The sequence below is a fragment of the Saccopteryx bilineata genome, chromosome 3, assembly GCF_036850765.1.
Source record: "Saccopteryx bilineata isolate mSacBil1 chromosome 3, mSacBil1_pri_phased_curated, whole genome shotgun sequence".
Lineage (NCBI taxonomy): Eukaryota > Metazoa > Chordata > Mammalia > Chiroptera > Emballonuridae > Saccopteryx > Saccopteryx bilineata.
Window position 1 is genome coordinate 249,401,494 of NC_089492.1, and position 20,510 is coordinate 249,422,003.

At 39.4% G+C, this 20,510-nt stretch overlaps 1 protein-coding gene across 10 annotated transcripts in view; it reads left to right on the forward strand.

Moving 5' to 3' along the window:
* TUT4 (terminal uridylyl transferase 4) overlaps positions 1-20,510 on the forward strand; it is a 123,368-nt gene that overhangs the window by 23,786 nt on the left and 79,072 nt on the right. For all 10 annotated transcript variants that reach the window (XM_066269181.1, XM_066269185.1, XM_066269183.1 and 7 more), the window contains exons 3-4: positions 8,082-8,964; positions 18,520-18,683. In XM_066269181.1, coding sequence (XP_066125278.1) covers positions 8,175-8,964; positions 18,520-18,683 — 954 coding nt within the window. In that variant the 5' untranslated portion in view covers positions 8,082-8,174. The remainder of the gene's footprint in view (positions 1-8,081; positions 8,965-18,519; positions 18,684-20,510) is intronic.

The window sequence follows — 20,510 nt, forward strand, 5'->3', positions numbered from 1 at the left end:
GGGTGCACATATGCCTTTAAATTAGTGTTTCGGGCCTGACTAGGCGGTGGCACAGTGGATAGAGCGTCGGACTGGGATGCAGAGGACCCAGGTTCAAGACCCTGAGGTCGCCAGCTTGAGTGCGGGCTTATCTGGTTTGAAGAAAAGCCCACCAGCTTGAACCCAAGGTCGCTGGCTCCAGCTTCGGTCTGCTGAAGTCCCGCGGTCAAGGCACATATGAGAAAGCAATCAATGAACAACTAAGGTGTTGCAACACGCAATGAAAAACTAATGATTTGATGCTTCTCATCTCTCTCCGTCCCTGTCTATCCCTCTCTCTGATTCACTCTCTGTCTCTGTAAAAAAAAAAAAAAAAAAAAAAAAAATTAGTGTTTCGGAATTCTTAGGATATATTCCCAGAAGTGGGATTGCCGGGTTAAAAAGCAGTTCCATTTAAAAATTTTTTTTTAAATTTTTTATTTATTCATTTTAGAGAGGAGAGGGAGAGACAGAGAGAGAGAGAGAGAGAGAGAGAGAGAGAGAGAGACAGGGGGGCGGAGCTGGAAGCATCAACTCCCATATGTGCCTTGACCAGGCAAGCCCAGGGTTTCGAACCGGCGACCTCAGCATTTCCAGGTTGACGCTTTATCCACTGCGCCACCACAGGTCAGGCCCATTTTAAAATTTTTGAGTTATTTCCATACTGCTTTACCCAGTGGCTGTACCAATCTGTATTCCCACCAACAGTGCATGAAGGTTTTCTTTTCTCCACACCCTCAACAGCACTTAGTTGTTGATTTATTGATGATAGCGGTTTTGACAGGTGTGAGGTGATATCTCATTGTAGTTTTAATTTGCATTTCTCTGGTGATTAGTGATGTTGAGCATCTATTCATATGCCTGTTGGCCATCTGTATGTCCTCTTTAGAAAAGTGTGTATTCAGGTCCTTTTCCCATTTTTTTAAATTAGATTGTTGGGTTTTTTTAGTATTTTATAAGTTTTTTATAAATTTTGGATATTAATCCCTTTCTTATCAGCTGTATCAGTGAATATGTTCTCTCATTCAGTGAGTTGTCTTTTCGTTTTGTTAATGGTTTTCTTAGCTGTGCAAAAACTTTTTAGTTTGATGTAGTCTCATTTGTTTATCTTTTCTTGTTTCCCTTGCCCAAGGAGATATAGCTGAAAAAATACTGCTACGAGGTATATCTGAGATTTTACTGCCTTTGTTTTCTAGAATGTTTATATTTTTATGTGTAATATTTAGTCTTTAATCCATTTGGAGTTTATTTTTGCATATGGTCTAAGAAGGTGGTCTAGTTTCATTTTTTCCATGCATTTGTCCAGTTTTTCCATCACTGTTTATTGAATATACTGTCTTTACCCCTTTGTATATTCTTACCTCCTTTATTAAATATTAATTGACCATCTAGGTGTGGGTTGATTTCTAGGTTCTATTCTGTTCCATTCATCTATAGGTCTGTTTTTATGCCAGTACCATGTTGTTTTGGTTACTATGGTCTTGTAGTATAGTTTTACATTAGATAGTGTGATTCTTCCAATTTTGTTCTTCTTTCTCAAGGTTGCTATGGCTATTTGGGGTCTTTTGTGATTCCATGTATATTTTTGGAACATTTGTTGTTCTAGTTTTATAAACTACACCATTGGTATCGTGATAGGAATTGTATTGAATTTATAGATTGTTTTGGGTAATATGATCATTTTAATGATGTTAATTCTTCTTATCCGTGAACACACTACATGCTTCCACTTGTTTATATCTTCTGCAATTTCGTTCTTTGGTGTCCTACAATTTTCTGAATACAGGTATTTTTTTTTCTTATTAGGTATTTTATTCTCTTTGAAGCAGTTAAAAATGGCATTTCCTTGTTTCCCATTTCTGATAGATCATTATTGGTGTATAAATAAGCAACTGATTTCTGGATATTCATTTTGTATCCTGCTACTTTACTGAATTCATTTATCAGTTCTAGTAGTTTTTTTGGTGGACTCTTTAGGGCTCTCTGTGTACAATATCATGTCATCTGTAAATCTGTCATATAAGCCTTTATTACATTGAAGTCTGTTTTCTCTATTCCCATTTTAACGAGAGTTGTTTTTGTTTTAATTGAGAGGGACAGGACAGGAAAGGAGAGAGATGAAAAGCATCAAATCTTTGTTGTGGCACCTCAGTTATTCATTTATTGCCCTCTCATATGTGCCTTGACCAGGGGGCTGCAGTCAAGCCAGTGACCTCTTGTGCAAGCCAGCAACCTTGGCCTCAAGCCAGTGACCATGGGGTAATGTCTATGATCCCACACTCAAGACAGTGAGCCTGCGCTCAAGCCGGCAACCTTGGGGTTTTGAACCTGGGTCCTCTGAGTCCCAGGCTGATGCTCTATTCATTGCGCTATTGCTTGGTCAAGCAAGGTGTTAATGCTTCTTGGAATGTTTGGCAAAATTCACGAGGGAAGCCATGTGGACAAGGACCTCTGTTTGTTGGGAATTTTTTATCACTACTTCAATTTCATTGGCTGTAATCTGTTTATTCAGATTCTCTGGATTCTTCCTGATTCAGTTTTGAAAGGTTATATGTTTCTAGGAATTTATCCATTTCATCCAGACTGTCTAGTTTTTTGGCATATAGCTGTTATTTCTTTTATTTTCCTAATTGCTCTGGCTGGAACTTGTAGTCCTCTGTCAAATAGAAGTGGCAAAAGCAGACATCCTTTTCTTATTCCTGATCTTAGGGGGAAAGTTTTTAGTCTTTCAATAGTGAGTCTTACTTTAGCAGTGGTGTTATTTTCCTTTCTTTTCTTTTCTTTTTTTTTTTTTTTTTGTAGATAGCCTTTATCATGTTGAGGAAATTCCTTTCTATTACTGGTTTATTGAATGTTTTTTGTTTGTTTATCATGAAAGGGTGCTGGATTTTGTCAAATGCTTTTTTCTTTATCAGGTCCAAACAGATTAAGATTTGGCCTTGTGCTTAACCGGACTGGCACAGTAAATAGAGCGCCAACCTGGGACGCTGAGGTCCCAGGTTGGAAACCCCAAGGTAGCTGGCTTGAGCCTGGGATTGTCAACATGATCACATGATTGCTGGCTTGAGCCCAAGGTTGCTGGCTTGAGCAAGGGAACACTGGCTTGGCTGGAGTCCCCTGTATGTCAAGGTGCGCATGAGAAGCAATCAATGAACAACTAAAAGTTCTGCAACTAGAAGTTGATGCTTCTCTCCCTCCTGCCCCCCCCCCCCCACGCACACTCACACACGTATTTGGTTGTGTGAAAGGAGGGCTGTATACCAGTGGGCTTGTGAGGGAAAAATGGCTTCCATCCTAGAGCCACACAACTTAGTCCCAGATTTTGCCAGGAGCCAGATCTCAGCAGGGCAGGACTGCTAGGAGGATGGGGCTAGTGGATCTCCCATGAGGGAGAGGTGCAGAGTAGATAGATACTTTTATTTTTTTATTTATTTTTATTTTTATTTTTTTTGGTTGTTTTTTAATTTACTTTTTCTGAAGTTGGAAACAGGGAGGCAGTCAGACAGACTCCCGCATGCGCCCAACCGGGATCCACCTGGCACGCCCACCAGGGGGCGATGCTCTGCCCATCTGAGACGTGGCTCTGTTGCATCCAGAGCCATCCTAGTGCCTGAGGCAGAGGCCACAGAGCTGTCCTCATCACCCGGGCCTATTTTGTTCCAGTGGAGCCTTGGCTGCGGGAGGGGAAGAGAGAGACAGAGAGGAAGGAGAGGGGGAGGAGTGGAGAAGCAGATGGGCACTTCTCCTGTGTGCCCTGGCCAGGAATCGAACCCAGGACTCCTGCACGCCAGGCCGACGCTCTACCGCTGAGCCAACCAGCCAGGGCGAGTAGATACTCTTTTAATTGCTGATGATTTTGAGTGTCTACTAAGTACCTAGCATTGTGATAGGCATAGTAAGAATTCAGGGAACATAAAGGACATGCTTAGAGCTAGAAATATTAAATGGACTGACTTATTTAAAAATGGAATGAAATAGGCCTGACCTGTGGTGACACAGTGGGATAAAGCGTCTACCTGGAACACTGAGGTTGCCGGTTCGAAACCTTGGGCTTGCCTGGTCAAGGCACATATGGGAGTTAATGCTTCCTGCTCCTCCCCCTTCTCTCTTTCTCTCTCTCTCCCCTCTTTCTAAAAATCAATCAATAAAAAAAATATATATAAAAAAATGGAATGGAATATATTCTAAATGCTGTTGTTTTCTATATTCAAACACTTCAGAAATTCATTAAAATTCTTAGTATTTTCTTGTTAATAACTGCTTTTTTAAAGTTAGAATCTCATTTAATATTAATTTAATTTACTTCATTCTAACAATATGACCAGAAACTAGAAAATAGGTCTGACATTTTTATTTGGTTCAACCAGTTTTGCTATGACTGTTTACCGGGAAGCAGTGACTCTTATGTCTAAAATCCTATTTCCTCAAAGAGAACTTAATTTTTAGGAATTACAACTTTTTTGGAAAATTTTATACTGCTTATAGCTTAAAAGAAAAAAAAATTTTTTTTTCAGATAAGTGAAGGGGAGATAGTGAGATAGACTCCCGCATGCCGGCAGCCCCAACACGGACTGATGCTCAAATCAACCAAGTTATTTTTGGTGCCTGAGGCTGATGCACTCAGACAACTGAGCTATTGTCAGTACCCAGGGCCATGCTTGAACCAACTGAGCCACTGGCTGCAGGAGGAAAAGAGGAGGGGAGAAGCAGATGGTTGCTTCTCTTGTGTGCCCTTACCAGAATAGAACCTGGGACATCCATATGCCAGGTGGATGCTCTGTCCACTGAGCCACTGGCTAGGGCCAAAAGAAAAGGTTTAAAACAGCAATTCTTACTATAAAATTACTATACTTTTTCTTGAGGCAATAGGACATTTGCTACTTTTAGAGGAAAATGTGGGGAAGATTAGAAAATATCCTTTTTATAACACATTGTTCCTATTAAAAATTTAAATGTACTTTTAGTTGTATAAAAGAAATTGTTACATTAAAATGAAACAGCAATTTTCTGGTTATTGTCCTTTTATTTATTTATATTAATTAAGTGTGTATATATATTTTTAGTACGTATGCGTGAGATATATATATATATATACATATATATATATATATAGAGAGAGAGAGAGAGAGAGAAAAGGATAGACAAAAACAGACAGGAGGGGAGAGAGATGAGAAACATCAATTCATAATTGTGGCACCTTAGTTGTTCATTGATTGCTTTCTTATCAGGTACCTTGATGGGGTGGGGGAGGGGCCCTTGCTCTAAGGGGTCATGTCTATGATCCCACACTCAAGCCAACTACCCTGCGCTCAAGCTGGTGAGTCTGCGCTCAAGCTAGTAACCTTGGGGTTTTTTTTGTTTTTTTTAATTTTTATTTATTCATTTTAGAGAGGAGAGAGAGAGAGGGAGAGAGAGAGAAGAGAGAGAGAAGGGAGGGAGGAGCTGGAAGCATCAACTCCCATATGTGCCTTGACCAGGCAAGCCCAGGGTTTTGAACCGGCGACCTCAGCATTTCCAGGGCGACGCTTTATCCACTTGCGCCACCACAGGTCAGGCAACCTTGGGGTTTTTTGAACCTGGGTCCTCTGTTTCCCAGTCCAACGCTCTATCCACTGCACCACCACCTGGTCAGGAGGTAAAACTAATCTTTTAGAACTAGAACCCATTTTTATTTTTTAAATTAGGAACCTATAGCAGTTTCTATAAGAATTTAAGCATAGTCAAATATTTGACAACTATTTTGACAGTAAACACCTTACCAAAAATAATGAAAGAAAAATGTATTAAGTAAATTAAAATATCAAAAAACCAGTATGTTTATTGGATAAAAGTGCTATAGATTTTTACTGGAAAATAATGTTCAACAAGAAATTAATGGTGAAAATCTAGAATGGTTTTGGCTTGAATATTAATTGTAATTTCTTAAACTATTTCTAAAATAATTTAGAACGACTTATAAGGTTTGTTTTTTTTGGGTTTTTTTTGGTGACAGAGACAGAGAGAGAGGGACAAATAGGGACAGACAAGAGAGGAAGGGAGAGAGATGAGAAGCATCAATTCTTCATTGTAGCTCCTTAGTTGTTGATCTGTTGCTTTCTCATATGTGCCTTGACCATGGGGCTACAGCAGACCGAATGACCCCTTGATCAAGCCAGTGACCTTGGGCTCAAGCTGGTGAGCCTTGCTCAAACCAGATGAGCCTGTGCTCAAGCTGGCGACCACAGGGTCTCAAACCTGAGTCCTCTGCGTCCCATTCGGATGCTCTACCCACTGCACCACCGTCTGGTTAGGTTAATAAGTTTTTTTTTTAATAAAATAAATCTGGACAGAGATCAAGACAGAATTTAGAGTAGGGGACTGTATTACAAATAGGAATTGTAAAAGCTGGGTCCAAGTTGAGTAAGATGTTTCAATGTAGACATAACTAGATTAGTTTAGTATTTTTTTCCTGAAATGTGCTTTGGCATAAATACAGTTAGTTGGGCATAAATGACTTGTGTTCTCAGCTTCTTTTTAAGATAGTATTTTTGTATTTATATAATTTATAGTTATATTATTAGAGGTGTTCCAGTGCCCAGATATGTAATTTAATAAATTAACCAAGTAAAATCAAAGGTGCTTTTTGATTAACCAAGTAAAATACAGTTTGCTTTTGCTGACTCTAATATTTACTTATATATTGCTCAAAAAATTAGGGGATATTTTATAGCTTCATATTCATTTTGAAATATCCCCTAATTTTTGTGAGCAGTATATTATTAATCCTTCTTTATAGAGGCATAGATCTGAGTTTAAGGCATTCAGGACAAAGTGAACAGAAACACATCCTGATTTCTCTGTAATATAGTATATGAGGTATTGATAATATTGTAATAATTTAACAACATGCAGTATTTTCATTTGCTTATAGTTTGTCTTTGATAAATGCATAATTGTTTCTATTATATTTTAGAACTTAAAAATAAGCTCTGATTATAGTGTTCCATCATCTTTTATGTTTAACATTTTTTAGAGTAGTTTGTTTCATAGCAGAATTGAAAAGAAACTAGTGTGCTCACATATCGTCCCCCACCCCTACCCGCCCCAGTATAGCCTCTGCCACTATCAAAATCTTTGTAGCAGGCCCTTGCTGGGTAGCTAAGTTGGTTGTACTGTTGTCCTGATATGCCAAGGTTATTGGTTCTGTCCCCAGTTGGCACATATAAGAGGCAACCAAGAATGCACAACTAAGTGGAACAACAAATTGATGATTCTCTCTCCTCCTTCCTCTCACTCTTTCTCAAATCAATCAATAAATAAAACAATTAAAAAACAATCCCTGCAGCAGAATGGTGCAGAAACCTACATCAGCATGTCATTGTCACCCTAAGTCCATAGTTTACATTGGGTTTCACTCAGTAGAATACATTTTATGCATTTTGACAAATATGATATATACTCATACCTGTCCATCATTTATAATTTCATAGAAAATTTTACTGTCACTTTTTAAGTCTGAGTTTCTATTGGTTTTTAATTTTTCTTTTAAACTTGGAAAAATTTATTTAAAGTACTTTATACTTCAGAGGTGGAGAAAATATGTTGAATTGTGTCCTCATGTTTAGAGTCAAGTTTAAAGGTTTGTGGTATAAATATTTAGTGTTTAGTAGGAAAGTCATGTGGGCAGGATCTTACCACTTAGGCTTTATAAATTGATTTCTGTGTTGCATATAGATTGAAATTGTGTTTTCTTTGTTCTCTTTCCTTTTATGTTAATTGCAGTATATCACAAATATCTTTCTTTTAGTTGAAATTCTTACTGAGTAATATAAAATGTTTTACTTCCAAATTTCCCTTGATTTGGTGACATTTTTGCCATAATTATATTAGAACCTCCTTTATGAGCATTTGGCTGTTTACTAAGTGGGCTTTAATTCTTTCTCATATACATTTTTCAGAGTTCAGACATTTTTTTAAACTATTTTAGTTTTGAGAACAAATTTTAAAAATTTCTATGTCTCACTAATTAAAAAAAATGACTTTTGCATTTTAAATAACAGTTTTTATTTTTTTTAATTTAATAGTTTGCTTGCCTAAACTGGATTTGAAGCAGTTCAGACTACTGGAGATCTGCTATTTTACAATATCGCAATCAGAAAGAAGCAGGTTTTCAAATAATGGAAGAGTCTAAGACCTCTAAAAATGAAAATCATGAACCAAAGAAGAATGCTTGGACTCTTTCTGAAGAAAGCAAAACAGTTAAAATTATAACTAATCAAACTTTGAAAGCCAGAAATGATAAATCCATAAAAGAAATTGGGACCAGCTCTCCAAATAGGAATAGTAGTAAAAAAAATAAGCAAAATGATATTTGTATAGAAAAAACAGAAGTTAAATCATGTAAAGTAAATGCTACCAACATTTCAGGCTCTAAAGATTTGGGGTTAGTCCTTCGCGATCAAAGTCATTGCAAAGCAAAACAGTCACCTAATTCACCTGTGCGATCAGAAAAGTCACCTGTTTCACAGGCAAAAATAGAAAAGGCATCCAGTTTACAGGCAAAAACAGAAAAATTGCCAAAGTCACCTAATTCATCAGTGAAAACAGAAAAGACAACCAGTTCACAGGCAGCCATAGAAGAAAAGGCAATTAGTTCACAGAAGAAAGCAGAAAAAGCACCTAGTTCTCAGATGAAATCAGGAAAGGTTCCCAGTTCACCAGCAGAAGCAGAGAAAGTACCCAGTTTACTGTTGAAAGAAAGCATGAGACAGACAGAGTTACAGCAGATTGGAAAAAAAATTCCAAGTTCCTTTACCTCTCTGGACAAAGTGAATGTTGATGTTGTAGAGGGAGAAAAATCTGCTCTGGAAAACTCACCACAATCTCAGAAGCAACAAACATCTACAGATAATACTGGTGATTCTGATGATAGTGCTTCAGGAATTGAAGACCTATCGGATGATTTGAGTAAGTACAAATTAGATTATCCCATTAGTCACTTATATTGGAGGGATTTTCCTATATTAACATTCTTTAAATTATCCCCAGATTGATTTTAACCACTTTGTAATTCAATAGGACATTAATAATATGGCTCCTGAAGCTAAGAAAGAACTTTTACATTATGATTGTAGGTAAAAAACCTGTGCAGATATAAATTCAGTGGCTTCTGCAGTCAGTATTGTCAGTGTGTTTCCTCTCCTCCCCACTCGTCTCCCCTCCCCTTCCCTCTCATACTCTTTTTAAATGGTCCAGGTAATGTATTGCTCATTCATTCACCAAACATGTATGCATTGAATTTTTACTGTATTTCAAGCATGTGTTTACAATGGAAAAAAAAAACCCAAATCCCAAAACACCCCACAGCCCCAGACATCAAGGGAGCTTCTAGTTAGATGGAGGTGATACAGATAAAATTGTAATTATAGTTGTGTCAAAAACTTGAGAATGCATATGATAATTGAGAGATTTAGACTTCAGGTTGAAAAAAATGCATGATATTAATGTGAGACTGCAAGTATGACTGAAGTATTCAGTATGACTAGAACAGGGAATTGAGGAAGAAAGTGGCAAAAGATGCAATTGAAAAGTACACAAGAATTGAAGAATAAAGGGTCTTTTAGGACATTATATTTATAAATATATAATTTGTACTTTGAGTGTTTTTGAGAAGCCATTGAGGAGTTTTAAGCAAGGCAATGCTATGATCAGATATATATTTTTGGCTACAATGCAGCAAATTTCTTTTTAGGAGAAGACTAGAAGCAGAGATTGGTTGGACACTTACAGTTTACTTGAGAATTATCAGTGTAAAATTCACTTTCTTCTGGGATTTTTATCTGAGCTTTAACTAATTGTTTATAAATATTATCCTTTTTTTGAATACTTTAATTCTGATTTTGTTTAATAATTTTTATTTTTATTTATTTTTTTGTATTTTTCCGAAGCTGGAAACGGGGAGAGACAGTCAGACAGACTCCCGCATGCGCCCCACCGGGATCCACCGGCACGCCCACCAGGGGGCGACGTTCTGCCCACCAGGGGGCGATGCTCTGCCCCTCCGGGCTCCGCTCTGTTGCGACCAGAGCCACTCTAGCGCCTGGGGCAGAGGCCAAGGAGCCATCCCCAGAGCCATCTCTGCTCCAGTGGAGCCTCACTGCAGGAGGGGAAGAGAGAGACAGAGAGGAAGGAGAGGGGGAGGGGTGGAGAAGCAGATAGGCGCTTCTCCTGTGTGCTCTGGCTGGGAATCGAACCCGGGACCCCTTGCACGCCAGGCCGATGCTCTACCAGTGAGCCAACTGGCCAGGGCTTGTTTAATAATTTTTAAAGAATGTTTTCCATTGATTTAAAAAAATATTTTCATTGAGAAAGAAAGATAGAGACCAAGGGAGACAGAGAAAAGCATCAACTTGTTCTACTCAGTTCCATTTAGTTGCACATTCATTGGTTGCTTCTCGTGCTCTGACCAAGGATTTAACCTGTGACCTTGGCGCTCCAAGATGATGCTCTATCTGTTGAGCTACCTGGCCAGGGCCTTAATAATTTTTACTTAGCAGTCTTTTTTCTTAATGTTTCTGTGATTAGAAGAATAAAGCCCTTCCTTGATGTATAGATTAAAAACAAAATCAAAACATTTTAAAATCATTATTTACCACACTTTGAGAAACACTGGTAGAGTTCAAAAATAGCTTATTTTGTTTATGGTGGAACACAGATTATGATATATTGACAGATTATTTAAAAAAAGTTTTTCATAGTATCTTTAGGTGTATAAGAAAAGAATAACAACTTTATAATTTTATAGATAGGCTTAGGACAAGGCCAAAAGTAATTTAAAGACAGTATCAAATAATAGTACTAGTACTAGTAGAGTTTAGATGTTGCAAATTTAAACATGATAGTACATGAATGGTTTAAAGATTATATTTTTAAAATAAATGAGGTGACTGTGCAATGGCTAAGAATGTGGGCTCCAGAGTAAAATTGCATAGGTTTAGAATCCACTTTCCCCATTTAATAACTTTGTAGTCTTGTTCTCAGTTCCCTCATTTTCTAAAAAGTAGAGCTGTTGCTGCCCATATTATGAAGGGTAAGTGAAATAATCCAGTAGAGTGTTTCATGTAGTGCCTGAAATAGGCATGCAGTAATAAATTATTATTTCTCCAATTAAATGAAGCTTTATTATTTGTTAACATGGAGAACAAGCTCAACTCTCTTAAGGAAGCTAATAGACCGAGTAGAGGTCCTTTTGGGAGACTTAGTTTTAGCAGTTAATAGGAATGATTTACAGTTCTGCATAGATTTTTTATAAATAAGTGCTTCGCATGTTTTAAAGAGTTCTCTTTAGCCCCGGCAAGATATCTTGGTTGGTTAGAGTGTTGTCCCTAAGTGCGAGATTGCTGGTTTGATTCCTGGTTGGGTACATACAGGAACGGATTGATATTCCTGTCTCTCTCTCCCTCTCACGCTTCCTTCTGTTCTCTCTAAAATCAATAAACATTAAAAACAGAATTCTCTTTAATACATATATTTGCCTTGAAGTCATATTTATATATAATTGTTCAGCACTTTTTAATCATATTAAAAAATCCAAATTAATAATAATTGAATTATTTCTTATTAGATTACTCCTTTATATATATATATACACACACACTGCTCACAAAAATTAGGGACTATTTTATCACTTCATATTCATTTTGAACTATCTCATTTTTGTGAGCAGTATATGTATACACATATATGTATACAAAAATATTTAAATTTTATTAATATTAGAGGAGAGAGAGAAAGAGAAGGGGGGAGGAGCAGGAAGCATCAACTCACAGTTTCAAACTGGCAACCTCAGCATTCCAGGCCAACACTATCCACTGTGCCACCCCAAGTCAGGCTAGATTACCTCTTTATAAATAAAATAAAATAAAACCTTTATATCTGGATCATTGTTTGGACTTAATAGGTTTTGTAGAAATTTGATTACCCTCAAGCCCACCTAGGATTAGTGGACTAATTTCCATTAGGCCTAACTTTAGCTCCCACCTACAACTTATACCATTATTTTTTCTTTGGCCATTTTATTCATTCAGTAAATATTTTTTGGGCCTGACTAGGTGGTGGCACAGTGGATAGAGCATCGGACTGGGACACAGAGGACCCAGGTTTGAAATCCCGAGGTTGCTAGCATGAGCGTGGGCTCACCAGCTTGAGCGCGGGGTTGCTGGCTTGAGCGCAGAATCATAGACATGACCCCATGGTTGCTGGCTTGAGCCCAGAGGTCACTGGCTTGAAGCCCAAGGTCACTGGCTTGAGCAAGGGTTCACTTGCTCTGCTGTAGACCCCCAGTCAAGGCACATATGAGAAAGCAATCATTGAACAACTAAGGTGCCGCTAAGAAGAATTGATGCTTCTCATCTCTCTCCCTTCCTATCTGTCCCTCTCTCTGTCTTACTCACTGTCTCTGTCACAACATAAAATATAATAAATAAATAATCAAATATTTTGGGGGGATGTCTTCTGTGTGCCAGGTACTGACTGATCTGGTCGCTAGGAATATGGCTGTGAACAAAACAGACTACACTGTTCTTATGGAATTAATATTCCAAATGGGAGGAAACAAACAACAAACATAGCAAATAACAAAATTATATAAGTTAAATGGTGATAAATCTTATGAGAAAAATAAAATAGGAAAGGTTATAGCGAATGATGCTATTCTGTCTGGTGGTGGTGTTTCAAATTTAAATGATCATTGAGAAGGTGGCATTAGAGCAAATACTTCAAGGAAAGAGGTGAGAGAGGGAACCTGGTATTTGAGGGGGGAGTTGTCTAGATCTGGGCTTCTCAAACAATTTGCATGTGAATCACCTGAGTCATATTAAAATACAGATTCTTGGGCTCTATTCCCAGAAGTATTTTTTTTTATTTTTTTTCTTTCTGAAGCTGGAAACGGGGAGAGACAGTCAGACAGACTCCCGCATGCGCCTGACCGGGATCCACCCGGCACGCCCACCAGGGGCAACGCTCTGCCCACCAGGGGGTGATGTTCTGCCCCTCCGGGGTGTCGCTCTGCTGCTACCAGAGCCACTCTAGTGCCTGGGGCAGAGGCCAAGGAGCCATCCCCAGCACCCGGGCCATCTTTGCTCCAATGGATCCTTGGCTGCGGGAGGGGAAGAGAGAGAGAGGAAGGAGGGGGTGGGGGGTAGAGAAGCAAATGGGTGCTTCTCCTATGTGCCCTGGCCGGGAATTGAACCCGGGTCCCCCGCACGCCAGGCCGACGCTCTACCGGTGAGCCAACCGGCCAGGGCCCCCAGAAGTATTTTTGATTTAGAAAGTTGAGAGTGGAGCCTGAGGTACTAGATGCCTACCTAATAAGCTCCCTACTGAAGTTGATGCTGCTCCTCAGGATCTTGCTTTTGAGCAGCATAACCAAATTGACTTCTTTTTTTTTTTTTTTTTTTTTTGCATTTTTCTGAAGCTGGAAACAGGGAGAGACAGTCAGACAGACTACCGCATGCGCCCGACCGGGATCCACCCGGCACGCCCACCAGGGGGTGACGCTCTGCCCACCAGGGGGCGATGCTCTGCCCATCCTGGGCGTCGCCATGTTGCGACCCTCCTGGGTGTCGCCATGTTGCGACCAGAGCCACTCTAGCGCCTGGGGCAGAGGCCACAGAGCCATCCCTAGCGCCCGGGCCATCTTTGCTCCAATGGAGCCTTGGCTGCGGGAGGGGAAGAGAGAGACAGAGAGGAAGGCGTGGCGGAGGGGTGGAGAAGCAAATGGGCGCTTCTCCTATGTGCCCTGGCCGGGAATCGAACCTGGGTCCTCCGCACGCTAGGCCGACGCTCTACCGCTGAGCCAACCGGCCAGGGCCTCCAAATTGACTTCTTTACTTACATCACCCTTCATTGTGTTTTCAACGTAGCAGCCAGAATGATCCTGTTAAAACTATTCAGGTCAGGCCCTGGTTGGTTAGTTCAGTGGTAGAGTGTTGACCTGGCATGTGGATGTCCCAGGTTCAGTTCCCAGTCAGGGCACACAGAAGAAGTGACCATCTACTTCTCTACCCCTCCCCTCTTCTCTCTCTTTCTCTTCAACTCTTCGTTTCTCTCCCTCCCTCCCTCTTTTCCCCCTATGGCAGCCTTGGCTCCATTGGTTGGAGTGCATCAGCCCCAGGCACAGAAGATGGCTCAGTGGAGCCTCTGCCTCAGGCAGTAAAAATAGCTTGGTTGCAAGCATGGCCCCATATGGGGAGAGCATTGGCCCCAGATGGGGGTTGCCAGGTGGATCCTGGTTGGAGTGCATATGGGAGTCTGTCACTCTATCTCCCCTCCACTCACTTGGAATAGAAGAAAAAAAAATTATTCAGGTCATTTTACTACTGTTCAGAATGTCTCAGTGGTTTCTTAAACATCAGAATGAGCTAGTGTCTTTGTGGTGACATGTAGGGCCCTATATGATCTGTGTCACTCCCCTGTTTTTCTGACCTCACTCATCTATTTCTTACCCTTTCTTTCTCTCTGCTCAAACTGCATAGTTTCCATTTAGTTCCTCAGATGTGAAGGCAGATGTCCATCTCCTGCCTTTCACACTTGTCTTGTCTTCTGCCTGGAACACTCTTCCTGCAGATACCTGTATGGCTAGGTCTGTTACCTCCTTCACCTTTTCTGTAAGACTTTTGCTGGGTTACTTAGCTAAAACCTCACCTCCACTTCTGACAGTCCTTCTTTCTTTTACCTGTATAATTTTTCTCCATAGTCTTTATCACCATCTATCACATTTTTCGAACCAGCAACCTCTGTGCTTTGGAATGATACTCTGGTCAGCAAACTCATTAGTCAGCAGAGCCAAGTATCAACAGTACAACGATTGAAATTTCTTTTGAGAGCCAAATTTTTTAAACTTAAACTATATAGGTAGGTACATTCCTTATCGAGGTAGCACCCTCATGTGGTATTTTGTGGAAGAGCCACACTCAAGGGGCCAAAGAACCGCATGTGGCTCGCGAGTTGCAGTTTGCTGACCAGGGCTAACCAACTGAGCTATTCAGCCAGGGCTAATTTATTTTCTTTTTAAGTAATAGTTTTGTTGATATAATTCTTATGCCATTGCCTGCCCTGTGGTGGCGCAGTGGATAAAGCATCGACCTGGAAATGCTGAGGTCACCGGTTTGAAACCCTGGGCTTGCCTGGTCAAGGCACATATGGGAGTTGATGCTTCCAGCTCCTCCCCACCTTCTCTCTCTGTCTCTCTCTCCTCTCTCTCTGTCTCTCTCTCTCCCTTTCTCTCTCCTCTCTAAAATGAATTAAAAAAAATTAAAAAAAAATTCTTATGCCATAATATTTGCCATTTTAAAATATACAATTTAGTGGTTTTTGGTATATTCACAAAGTTGTATAGGAGTTACCACTGTCTAATTTCTGAACATTTTCAGTATCCCCAAAAGAAACTCCATATTCTAATGAATATGGAGCTACTCCTTACCCCTTCTCCTAGCCACTGCCAACCACTAATCTACTCTCTCTTTTTAAATTTGCCTATTTTATGTAAAGGGATCACACAGCACATGGCCTTTTGTGTCTAGGTGTTTTTATTAGCATAATATTTTCAAGATTCATCTATATTGTAGCATACATATATCTATGTATACATTTTTATTATTGCTGAATAATATCCCATTGTGGGACTGTATTACATTTGGTTATCCTTTTTTTTTTTTTTTTTTGTATTCTTCCGAAGCTGGAAACGGGGAGAGACAGTCAGACAGACTCCCGCATGCACCCGACCGGGATCCACCCGGCACGCCCACCAGGGGCAAAGCTCTGCCCACCAGGGGGCGATGCTCTGCCCCTCTGGGGCGTCGCTCTGCTGCAACCAGAGCCACTCTAGCGCCTGGGGCAGAGGCCAAGGAGCCATCCCCAGCGCCCGGGCCATCTCCGCTCCAATGGAGCCCTGGCTGCGGGAGGGGAAGAGAGAGACAGAGAGGAGGGGAGGGGGTGGAGAAGCAAATGGGCGCTTCTCCTATGTGCCCTGGCTGGGAATCGAACCCGGGTCCCCCGCACGCCAGGCCGACGCTCCACCACTGAGCCAACCGGCCAGGGCCTGGTTATCCTTTTCATCAGTTGATAGATATTTGAACTGTTTCCATCTTTTGGCTAGTATGAATAATGCTGCTATGAACATTTGTTTAAAAGTTTTTGTGTGGATGTATGTTTTCATTTCTCCTTTGTTATATACATATGTTGGAGTTCAAATTGCTTAGTCATATGATAACTCTATGTTTAACTATTTTTTGTTGTATAATATGTATAAAATTTACCATTTTACCCATTTTAAAGGTTCCATTAAGTACATTTACAGTGTTGTACAACTGTCACTACTATCTAATTGCAGAACTTTTTCATCATGCCAAAAGGAAGCTCCTTGCCCCAGCCTCAGACAACCACTAATTGGCTTTGTTTCTATGTATTTTCTTATTCTAGATATTTCATAGAAATGGACTCATACAATATGATTTTTGTGTTTGGCTTTCGTCATTAAACATATTTTCAAGGTTTATTCATGTAGTATATACATATATCGGTACCTCTTTCATTTTTAATGCTGATGCTATACATTGAATTGTGTCCTCTCAAAATTTCTATGTTGAACCCTTGTCAGTATGATTGTATTTGGAGATAAGACCTTTTAGGAGGTAGTTAAGAGTAAATGAGGTCATGAGGTTAAGATCCTAAACTGAGGATTTGGAGGCCTTTTAAGAAGAGGAAGAGGAAGATCTTTCTCAGTGCGTGCACCAAGGAAAGGCCATGTGAAGTTGCTGTCTACAATCCAAGGAGAGAGCTTCATCAGAACCAACCCTGCTGGCGCCTTGAATCTTGACTTTCCTGCTTCTAGAACTGTGAGAAAACAAATTTCTGTTGTTTAAGCCACCCAGTCTAGGTGTTTTGTCACAGCAGCCTGAACTGACTAAAGACAGCTGAGTAATATTCTGTTGTATAAATATGTCACATTTTGTTTGTTTATTTGTTTAGTGATGGACATCTGGGTCATTGCCACCTTTGCTGTGAATAGTGTTGCTATGAACATTCATATGCAGGTTTTTGTTTGAATACTTGTTTTCTTGTTTTGTGAGAGTATTATCACCTTAAGGAATGTGTTCTTTGAAACAAAGTTCAGGAAATTCTGTCCGATGTTATTTAAATTTGATGTTGGTTTCAGTAAAATAAGTAATTTGATTTATTTTTGACTTTTAAAGAAAGATAGCTTTCTCTAATTCTTTATGTTGGTAGAAATGATAATTTTGCAGGATTTGCTGATATGCCACTGGAGGTAATGTGACTCCTACCACAAAAGTAGAGAATAGGAAGGCAGATTCTTTTTATAAAGATGTTATAAAGAGGATTCAAACATTGGAAGTGTCACTAGGTTAGCTCAGTGTTTCTTAAATGATTGTCATTCAGGGCAAGTTGTACACATAGAGAAGAAAATTAAAATATTATTGCCTTGCTGCTATCCTTTTTCATGAAATGTTGAAATAAGACTAGGTTTTCACCTTTTCTCTTACATTTCTGTCATGAAATTATTACTAAAAAGCTAAATTTTCCAAATAATAGGACACAGTTGCAAATTGCTCATGGTGCATCATTGTTCACCTGACAATCCAAATTGAGGTTTTAGCTTAAAATTTCTGAGACACCTTCCACCTTCCCTGGCTCTTATATCTAAAGTTGGTCTCCTTCTCAGTTACATATTTTCTTTAGAGCACTTGTTACAACTTGGAATTATCGTATTCTGTTTATTGCCTTCATGAGGGTAAGGCTTATGTGTAATATGCTAGAGAGTTTAAACTTTATTGTGAACCCTTTGAGAAAGCCTTTGAAAATATTTCAAGCAAAAGAATAACATGACTCAATTTGTATTTAAAAATATCACACTGGCATACCTACTGTATGCCAGGTACATATTGCTAGGTGCTGGAAATATAAAGATGAAAGTACATAGTCTGTGTCTTAAAGAGATTACAATCTAGTTAGGCTAAGAAAAAATGTTGATATGGTATAGATATCCATGAGTTCAATGAAAGCAAAGAAGAAGGAGCCTGGGGTGGGTTTGTGATCTGGAGTATATATGTTCTTTTAGCTGCTAATGTGTAATGATAAAATTACTAAAGTGACTTTAGTTCAATGACTAATCTTGGGGACTTAAAAGAGTTTTTTATCATATTTACTTCAGAGATTCCACAAGTTGGTTGAGTTATGTTAGCCTTGTATAATGAGCCTTAGTCATGTTTTTCTCTTGATTAGTAGGGTGGAAGAACAAGATCGACATTTGACCCATAAAGTAGATTATTCTTTGAGAATTTTGATACCATGTACATGTATATCTCTTACTTAATTTTACATTGGAATACCAACTTGTACAACTGAGGAAAAAATTTTTTCTGTGTGTGTATAAATTGAATGTCTTTTATTAAATTTGAAAAAATCTCAGTTCTAATGATGGTAACTGATTGTTTTTTATTCTAGGTAAAATGAAGAGTGATGAATCTAATAAAGAAAATTCTTCAGAGATGGACTATTTAGAAAATGCCACTGTGATAGATGAATCTACATTGACACCTGAGCAGAGGCTAGGCTTGAAACAAGCAGAAGAACGCTTAGAAAGAGATCACATCTTTCGACTTGAAAAAGTATGCTATGTTGTTTTAGTTATTTGGAAGAAAATGCGTGTTTCATAACTTTTCTTTCCCAAGTACAACTCTTTATTTTTCTTCTGTTCCTAAGGCAGCGATAGCATTCATCTTTCCTTACTTCCTTCTTTCCTTTCTTCTTCTTTCTTTTCTCCCTTCTCTCCTTTTGTTTAGCAAATCCTTACATCTGTGAGCCTGACTTCATTTATTCATCCCAGAAGTTGACAGACTATGGCCTACTCTCTTGTTTTTGTTTTTTTGTGTTTAGTTTTTTTAATTGTTGTAAAATACACCAAGTCCCTTATTTTTGTAAACAAAATTTTATTGGAACACAGCCATGCCATGCCCATTTTGTTTACTTATTGTCTATGGCTGCTTTTGTGCTACTGTGGCAGAGTTGAGTTGAGTAATTGTTACAAGGATATATGGCTCACAAAATGTAAAACATCCACTACAGTGTGTCTGTCAAGTCATGGTGCACTTTTGACCAGTCACAGGAAAGCAACAAAAGACGTTAGAAATGTGAAATCTGCACCAAATAAAAGGAAAACTCTCCCAGTTTCATACCTATTCAATGCAGTTCGATGTGGGCTCACGCACAGATTTTTTTAGGGCTCCTTAGGTAGCTATCCTGTATAGCCTCTACAGACTCATCACTGACTGATGGCCTACCACAGGGGTCCCCAAACTTTTTACACAGGGGGCCAGTTCACTGTCCCTCAGACCGTTGGAGGGCTGGACTATAAAAAAATTATGAACAAATCCCTATGCACACTGCACATATCTTATTTTAAATTAAAAAAACAAAACAGGAACAAATACAATATTTAAAATAAAGAACAAGTAAATTTAAATCAACAAACTAACCAGTATTTCAACGGGAACTATGGGCCTGCTTTTGGCTATGAGATGGTCAATGTCCGGTTCCATATTTGTCACTGCTAGTCGTAACAAGTGATATGACGCTTCCAGAGCTGTGATGCATGCGTCCTGCGTCACTGGAAGTAGTACTGTACGTGAGTGATGCTGTGCTTTGTGGTGCTGCCACATACAGTACTCCAGATGCATCCTGTGCACCTCTCACTGACCACCAATGAAAGAGGTGCCTCTTCCATTGCGGCGGGGCTGGATAAATGGCCTCAGGGGGCCACATGCGGCCCGTGGGACGTATTTGGGGACCCCTGGCCTACCAGAATGGGGTTTCTCCACCAAACTGCCGGTTTCCTTCAACTGCTTTTCCCACCGAGTAATGTTATTCCTATGTGGTGGCGCTTTGTTATAAACTGATATTCACGTTGCACTTTGGTCACGGATTCTAATTTAGCGAGCCACAGAACACACTGAACTTTCCTCCGTACTGTTCACATCTCAACTGGCATGGCCGTGGGCTGCTCCGCTGTATACATGGTGTTACGTCATTATCTGCACATGCGCACATGCTGCCACACCATCCTACAGAAACTAGGAGGGTTTTCCTTTTATTTGGTGCAGATTTCACATTTCTATCGTCTTTTGTTGCTTTCCTGTGACCAGTCAAAAGTGCACCATGACTTTATGGACACACTGTATTTACTAAAGCATAAAATATTTACCTAAATAATACTTTGTTTCTTTATGGAAGAAGTTTGCTGACCCTTAATTTACTCATCAAATAAATACTGAGTGCTTGTTATGTTCTAGGTAATGATCTAGGCATTGGGAATTTTTTGGTAAAAATGGCACAGTTTCTGCCCATTAGAAGTTAACAGTTTATTTGGAATGACGGAAATGAATTAGAAAATACTATAATATTCTAGACTTTCTCCTTTTCCCCTTGCTTTTATCTCT